The 8,309-nt window shown below is 47.2% G+C and overlaps 1 protein-coding gene across 3 annotated transcripts in view; it reads right to left on the reverse strand.

Moving 5' to 3' along the window:
- The window catches only part of HLF (HLF transcription factor, PAR bZIP family member), a 53,156-nt gene extending 46,991 nt beyond the window's left edge, over positions 1-6,165 (reverse strand). For all 3 annotated transcript variants that reach the window (XM_007177292.3, XM_007177291.2, XM_057536928.1), the window contains exons 1-2: positions 5,621-6,165; positions 3,084-3,419 (exon numbers count right to left, since the gene is read on the reverse strand). In XM_007177292.3, coding sequence (XP_007177354.1) covers positions 3,084-3,419; positions 5,621-5,735 — 451 coding nt within the window. In that variant the 5' untranslated portion in view covers positions 5,736-6,165. The remainder of the gene's footprint in view (positions 1-3,083; positions 3,420-5,620) is intronic.
- Between the last annotated feature and the right edge of the window lie 2,144 nt (positions 6,166-8,309).

Below are 8,309 nucleotides of genomic sequence, written 5' to 3' on the forward strand. Positions count from 1 at the left end.
TTTGTCACCTCACAGCTTCATTTCCTTTCAACCACACAGGCAGCACTAATGGCACAATGTTACTGAGCGTAACTCAAAAGATGCATGCTGAGCAGAGCGCAGAAAACAAATGTTTAATAAAATTGCTTTGCAATTACCTCCTGATTAGTCTGATGTCTCAGTTTTACCAACTGAAAGTGTATAAGTATACTCTTATTAACATTATATTTCTTCTTGGCAACTTAAGGTCTCCTGACCTTCTCAAAAGTTTTGCCATAAAGCATTACAGGAGGTAAAAAGCATCCATGTGTGTGACAGGACCCCGAATTAAGCCCAGATTTTGTCATTCAAATAGAAAGTCAAGATCAGTAGTTCTCAACGGGGGTGATTTTGCCCTCAGGGGACATTTGGCAGTAACTGGAGACATTTTTACTTGTCACAGGTTGTGGGAGGGGGTGGTTTTACTGCCTTCTGGAGGATAGAGGCCAGGGATGCCCTTAAACATCCTACAATGCACAGGACAGTCCTAACAACAGAGACTTACCTGAAACGTCAACAGTGCCAAAGCGGAGAAATCTTGCTCTAGACTGAAATTCTACAATTCCCAGAATGTTCACAGCTACATCTGTGCTCTTCCCTTCTGAGGACTTATTTTCCTCAAGATTAACTTGGTATTTCTATTCTGGTCACCACTGTGATTACAGAGAATAATCAATAACTTCCTCCTTTTTTCAGGTTTGCTTGTGATATACCACCCAACAATTCCACATTCCCTAGAATTTTACTTTGCATTATCACCTTTATAATGATCACCACTGTAAGAAAAGCAGTGTTATTTTACCTGCATTTGGTATTTTAAGAAGAGCTCTAACATCTTTTCCTTTTTTGTCAGGACTATCACTGAGTTTAAATGAATTCAAGAGTATTATTTTGAAGTGTGTTTCCATTATGAAAAAAGACGTTTAAATGAAGAGCTTATATCTAGATGCCAGTGCCCCCTTGGATCCTAGTGCCTTTTAATTCCATAACCTAACAAAACGATAGCCACTGAAACTCAGCAGTCCTTTGTTATGGATTGCAAACCTGATTCGGGCATCAGAAGTTTCTGAAAGTCATTAATTAATACTGACTCTGTGAGCCCTGACAAATGACTTTTAAGGAAGCTTCAAACTCCAAAACCCCAATTCTTGATTTTTCAGTAGAAACCTAAGGGTGGGGTCCCAATATCTGCATGTCTCTTGGGAAAAAATACAGAGTTTCTAACATGGCACATATCCTGTACGTGACAGAAAACTGAGAAATACTTGTCAACTGAGTATAAGTGTTAGGCTTAGAATACCCCAAGCCAAAAACTACTGGTCAAAATCTCCTGACATTTCTCTCCAGAATAAAGGGTTATATACTGTACCTAATTACTTTATGAAGGTATTTCAGAAGACAGAAATTGGAATAAATGATGAAAGTTGACACAGAATAATGATCGTAACTGCTCTCATTAAAAAATAACTAGTGCTAGTCATTTGACCCTTTATACATACTGTCTCTAATTTTCACAATAGTCCAATCAAATAGAAATTATACCCTCCTACACAAAGGGAAACTGAGGCCCAGAAAGACTGCATCACTTTGTAAGGTCACATGGCTACGAAGTGGTCAGTCTCATTCTGCAGAGAAGATGACTGAGGCATAACTGCGCCTTCTCACTGGGGCTCTGTCCCCTTCCTCCTGGTTGTTTTCTCACTCTGAATGGTTATTTATTTTGTTGTCTGTTCCTGGGAAAACGGCCTGTATGTCCTAAGTAACAGGGGCTCAGGGTCACATAAAGGAGTGTTTCCCTAAGCTTCTGTGGCCTTCTGAGGTGGTCAGAGGCTAAGACTTAAAGCCATTCCAGCCAGTAGCCTTGCAGTTATAATTCAAAGTGGGTTTTGGAGAAGGGGCAGCACAGAGAGATTTGATGGGAGAGCTTCAACTCCAACACTAACATTTCAAGGCAGGGGCGTTCTCTTCCTCCTCCGCACCGTTTCCTTTCATTTTAATCTCGCTCTGTGTGTCACAGAAATTCTACACGAGTTGAGGACATAGACTTCAGGAATGATCTCTAGCACAAGTCTCCCATTGTCCTGCTTTCTGTCCTCCCCGCAGCTAAGGCCCTCGGCTCAGCGACCTTCCTGACAATTTATCTGGCTGCATCTTTGTTCCTGGTTACCTGCGCTCGTGAAATGGCCTTTCTTCCTGTTCATTTTGTACGACAGGGTGCTAAAGGCACGAAGACAGAGCTTCCTCAACTTGTGTTTATATCTGAGCGTTTGGCGGTGGGTTTTGAAGTACTGGTCATTTCAGGTAACGTTTTTGTGTAATATTTCAACACCATTTAAAGCCAGCCTTGTGGCCTTGTGGGTTTTGATAAAAGTGGATTACGTGTGGTGAACAGATGAAAATGAAAAAAAAAATAAGAACAATTTGGTTTATAGGAATAGGGAAAAGAGAGAGATGGGATCTGATGCTGAAGAAGGCTAAGCCACGCTTAATATGAGAGCTGCTTTTAGATTTAGTTTCTCAATCGACGACAACACAAGATGAAATGGATGGAAAAGCTATCTGTCCCACATCCCTGACTCACATTTTTTTCCTTTGGGCCAGAGAACAATGCATATAGGTAAACCACAGCCTTATAGACAGTCTACCCAAATCATTCAGCAAGGTCCTATTTTCTGTGTATTTGGGGAATGAGGAAAAGAGACAGAAGATGAGATGGATGTCTAAATTATCCAAATCATTAACTGTAGGTTGATATTTCTTAAACTGCAGTCTTTGGATCAGCTGCATTAGAATCCCCCAGGGAGCCGGTTAAAAATGCATATTCCTGGGCCTCATCCAGACCTGAAAAATCAGAATTTCTGGGGGTAGGTTCCATAGAATCTGCCTTCAGCTGACTCTCCAGATGATATGCTCATTGAAGTGGGACAACCACTACAATGAAATACAAGATTCCACTTTTCAAGTGTGCTAAAGCACCCCTGATCATTAAGATGTTTATATCACCCCCACCCTCTCCCTCCTTCCCCCTCCTCCCCACCTGAAGGGAGAGCCTTCTGAGAGTTTACCTGGTCTGATGGGGCTCTGCATACAGTTTGGGGATGGGATGCCAGGGTGAATGGGTGCAGAGGTCCGACTGCTGAGGTCCATGACGGAGGGGGCAGCTGAGGAAGCCGGCTGCAGCCCGGGAGGGTGAGGGCTGTGGTCATGCTGAGACGGGCTGGGGGGAATGCCATTTTCCGACAAAAACTCCTCCAGGTCCATGTATTCCAACTGGAAAGTATCTCCGTCATAGGGAAGGGTTTTGTCCCATAAGGTGGGTCCCAAGAATGCTGACTGGGGGACCGTCGGGCTATTACTCTCATCATCCAGCTTCTTTTCCTTGTCTTTATCTTTACTAAATGCTGCAAAAAGGGGGGGGGGAGGAAATTGGAGTTTAAAAAAGAAACTGAATAAGTCTTGCTTTTTTAATCACTCCTCCTGGCTTCTGCTACAAAACTACTTCCCACAAATGCCGGGGTTCTCCTCTAGCTGCTGGTTCTTGTGGATCTAGAGTTAAAAGTTCAGGCAGGACATGGATCTCTGCCTGTTTTTCAACATCTTCCTATTTACTTTGGAAAGAAAGCACTAGTCCTCGGGACAGGGCTAGAGACTGATCTGGGATATAAACAAGACAGCACAGGATTCAGTGCATTATTTGAGGAGACAATAATTTAAATCTACAGTGGTAAAATAACACCTGCAATTACATACAACTGCTGTGATTTTTAAGAAAACAGCCAATAACCAGGCATGATTTATCCTCCAGAAAATTCATTACAGTAACAATATGAGGTCATTCAGATTTAGAAAGCCAGTGCATTCATAATTCTAATTTTGGTAAAGCAGGGACTCTCCACCCTTCTTTGATACCATGTACTGAGCACCTATTAACATCCCTGGTTCTTTCCATATATTTTTCCCCAAAAAAATCTCATAATAAACTTGCAAATAGCGACGATCTCCATTCACAGTGAAGTAATGGAGGCTCTGAGACTTAACAGGAGCTTGACCAATGCCTCACATTGCAGAGAGGAAAGCTGAGAACTGCCTAGCCCACATGTGTTTGCTTCTAAAGCCACTGAGGTACGTTGTATTTTACAAAAGGAGTTTTTTGTTTTGGTTTGGTTTTAAATACAAAGTGTTTTCTTCCTTCTCTTCCCCAAACACTGAAGTATGATCCAACTCAAAAATTATACATGTATGCAACCTGTCAAAAGCACAAATATCAGAAAAGGTGGTTCCCCTGTATACCTGTGATGGAGGTGTGCAGCTGCTTTCTACCTGGAAGTATCACTCACCCCATTAGGTCTTTAACCAGCGCTCTGGATTTGGACAAGTCTAGTGCAGGTGGCATCTGGGACAAGTCCCAGGTGCAGGTGGCATCTGGGATTAAGCAATTTGGCTTCTGAGCTTCTTCCTCACAGAAACACAGTCTCCACCGCCATTCATTCTAATCCTCTATGGTCTCATCTCCCAAGAATCTGACTTTAAAACACCCACAGATGCAAAAGGCTGCAGGCAGCACCTTCCTCCCAAGTGCTCCTCCTTAAAGGGGAGTTAAGAGGGAAGCTATGTTCTGCAGACGGTGAACCAAACCCCTCAACTCTTGTAATGCAACAGGTTGCCCTAGGAAAGAAGATGCGAGTAATCCCGGGCTACTTGTAGCCAAATGATCTTTCAAGACTTTACACTCTGAGCCGCACGGTTCACCGCACGGTTCATATCTGCTACTGTGATATCGAAGGCATGAAACCCAAACGACAAATCCCTGGCGGCACCAGCTGGGTTCGGCGCCTCCTCGCACGACCCCTCCTGGCCCGCTCCAACCAAGATTGCCTGGGGAAGGTTTGGGACTTACCAAGAAAAGGCTCAAGCCAGAGAAGGCTCCTGCGCGGTTACACGTGAGCCTGCTCCGCTCTCCCCTCCCACCAGGAAAAGTGCACTGGGAAGGTGGCAGCGCTGGGGGCGTGCGCGGCATCCCGCCCAGAGACCACTCCCCCAGCCAACCCCAGCACCCCCCCCAACCCCCTTTCTGAAGCACCCAGCCCGGGAGAACAGGCGTCTCCGCTCTCACCTCGGGAGTTCCAAACACTTAACAACTAACAGCAGCGATAAGCACGATCCCAATACACAGGCTCCGCAGTGGGACCCCCGACTCGAGCCCCCACCTGTGTGGAAGCCGGCCCTGTGGTTTCTCTCCCCAGCCCGCGCTGCTCTGCCTGCCTGCAGGCGGTTTCACTCTGTGTGCGGGTGAACCTCAATCTAGGGAACACTGACCTGTCAAGTTCTATCTCCCACCTGCGCCGCCCGAGCGGGACCCGGGAAGGCCCGGCCGGGTCCCCAACGCTATTTTAAACGTTGCTCAGCGAGGGGGTCCCCTCCCCTTTTTGAGGAGGAGGGGTGGGGCGATAGGTGAGCTCCTCGATTTCATCAAAGCAAGGCCGGGGTGCCGGGGGCAGGGATGGAGGGGTATGGATGCTCCAGCGGGGGTGCCCGGCCCAGGAGGGGGCCCCGGAAGCGTTGCTCCTTCCCAGAGCGGGGCAGCCAGGAGGGCAGCGCTCACCGTCTTCGTGATGAAGGGGGAGCTTCAGCGGGTTCTCCAGCAAGGACCTGAGCACGCCGTAGGGAGGCGGGATAAAGGTGGGATTCAGTGGGAGCGGTCGGGACATTTTCTCCATCGCGATGCACTCAAATTTTTTTTTTCTTAAAAAAACAAAAACAACCCCAACCTCCTCCCAAAATGTTGCTGAGCTTTTTCCTCCGTCCTTTGCCAAAAGTTCTCGCTTTCAAGGCGGTGGAGACAGGGAAGAAAAAAAAATTACTTATGTCTTTATAAATACATCTGCGTAAAAATATAAAAACAAAAAACTTTCGGGTTCCCAGTGCAGTCCCCAGAGAGTGCGCCAAGTGCCCGCGGGCTCCTCCACGACGTGTAGGATGCTCTCACTTGCCTCGAGCCCCTCGTCTTGTTAAATGTTCGAAATTGCGAAAAAGAAAGAAAAAATATGCAGACGGCTGCAGAGGGCGGAAGGCACCGCACCGCCCGGCCGCGTCGCGCGAGCTCAGAGGCCGCGGGCCGTCCGACCCCACCCCCCTCCCCGAGCCGGCGGCCGCTGCTACCCCGCGCTCCGCTGCCCCGCAGCGCCGGGCTCAGCGCATCCGGCCGCCCATGTGCCGCGGCCTGACAAGAGTGACGTCAGGGCCCGCACCGCGCGCCGATAGGCGTGCGGGGGCGGGGCCCCACGCGGGCCCGCCCGCCCGCCGTTGCGTGTTTAGCGTCGTCGCGCGCGCCAATTTTCTGGGACCGTGCGGCTCTGGCGGGCTGCAAAGAGACAGGCGTTAGGGTGTCAGGTACACTGGGCCACCGACCCGGGCTGATAATCTAACTTTTTCAGAGTAAGAAGAGGAATGAGAAATTTATCTCAGTAGTTTTCAACCTGGGAATAATCTAGGGAGTTAAAAAAAAAAAAAAATCCAGATGCCCAGGCCGCATCCTAGATCAATTAAATCAGACCTCTGGGCTGACATCCAGGCAACATTAGTTTTTAAAGCTCCCGGAGTGGTTTTAAGGAGCAGCCAAGTTCGACAATGATTGGTTTAGATCGACTTGAAAATACCCTTCTAAATATTTCTCCCGGCGCCAGCCAAGCTTAGCACCCTCTCTCTTGCCCCGTACTTGCTAGAAGTTCTAATGAGTTACAAAAAACAGAGAGGGGGACTACAGAGACTCTTTGTGAACTGTTTCCCACGCTTTGAAGGGTGTATTCATAGGGATAAACTTTGGCCTGAAGTTGAGTGAGGACAGGAGAGAGACACAGGGAATGGTATTTCAGGAGTATTTGCTCTAGGAGAGAACATATGACTGTGCCTGGGTTACGAGATCTGCACGGTAATTAAAATAATTTTGTAAAGTTTCCCTTAAAGTGGTATAGGCGTTCAGGACCATCGCAGCAGCTGCAGCTTTGCCAGTTTGTTCGCAGGGCGCTGGTGGTCGCTGAGCACTGCGTGCAACCGGGTGTGGGTTGGGTGGGAGCGCTGGCATCCAGGCGTGGAGAGCTCGCAGCAGGCATCGGGGTCTTCCACTCCGCCTACGTCTCCTCGCTAAGATTAGGGTACCATCATCTGGGGAAGGGACTGAAAGAAGGAATGGGCACAAATTAAAGAAAATATTCTTTCAATGAGGCCGAAAGTCCTCTGTAAAGATTGCCTCTGAGGTGGGATACGCTGGAGTCTCATTGGCTCTTCCCTGGAGCCCCCGATGGCATCTGGAAGCCAGGAGACCAGGTGCAGGGTGCCCCTGGCAGGGTGACTTCTGGCAAGTGCCTTTCCCTCTTTGAGCTGCAGTTTCCTCGTAAAAGGCATATGATCAAGTGACCTCTACATTTCTCCTCACTAGAAAATTATGACGAAAGATAAGGTACCGTTCTAAGTGAGACAGTGCTGTAATATTTCAGATTTCAACCAAATTCCAAAAACATCAGACTTTTAGCTAATGCCACATACATTTATTGAGCACCAACTGTATGCCAGGGACTATGCTGGAACTGGGGAGAAAAAGATGAATAAGACATATCTAACCCTCAAGGAAGTTTAGTTTAGGGCCTGGCCATATATGCGCCTTATAAGATTGTCTTAAATGAGAAAAATGGATAGATGGAAGTGACATCTCCAAACAAATCACTCAAAAACCTACTGGCTTAAAAGAACAACCATTTTATTTTCTCTCATCATCTTGCAATCTGGCCTAGGCTCAGCCGGGACTCTGAGATGGCCAGCCTTCTCTTCCTCTCCATGGAGTGTCAAGGTTTCTCTACTTTCATGTGGCCTCCTTACATGGTCTCTTTGTGTGGTCTCTCCAGCAGTGTAGTCTGACTTCTTACGTGGCAGCTCAGGGCTGCCAAGAGCCAGCCATCTAAGATAAGCCCCAATGTGCAGAGCTCATCAGGACTTTTCTTGCTAATGTTCCATTGGTCAAAGCAAGACACGTGGCCAAGCCTTGAGTTAGTGTGTGAAGGGACTATACAAGGGCATGGAAGTTGGGTGGCATACTTCATTGGGAGGCCCCCAAAGTAAGAGTCTACCACAGTCATTAAGTTATTTTATCTTAAATAAAGGCAAATAAGATCAGAGAATTTACCCAAATTCATTGGACAGAGCCAGCATTTGGACCAAGATCTTCTGACTGTAAGTCCAGCGTGTCATTGGATGAATATGTGTCCACTCATTCATTCGGTACTAGTTCAAAACAACTT

The sequence above is a fragment of the Balaenoptera acutorostrata genome, chromosome 20, assembly GCF_949987535.1.
Source record: "Balaenoptera acutorostrata chromosome 20, mBalAcu1.1, whole genome shotgun sequence".
Classification (NCBI taxonomy): domain Eukaryota; kingdom Metazoa; phylum Chordata; class Mammalia; order Artiodactyla; family Balaenopteridae; genus Balaenoptera; species Balaenoptera acutorostrata.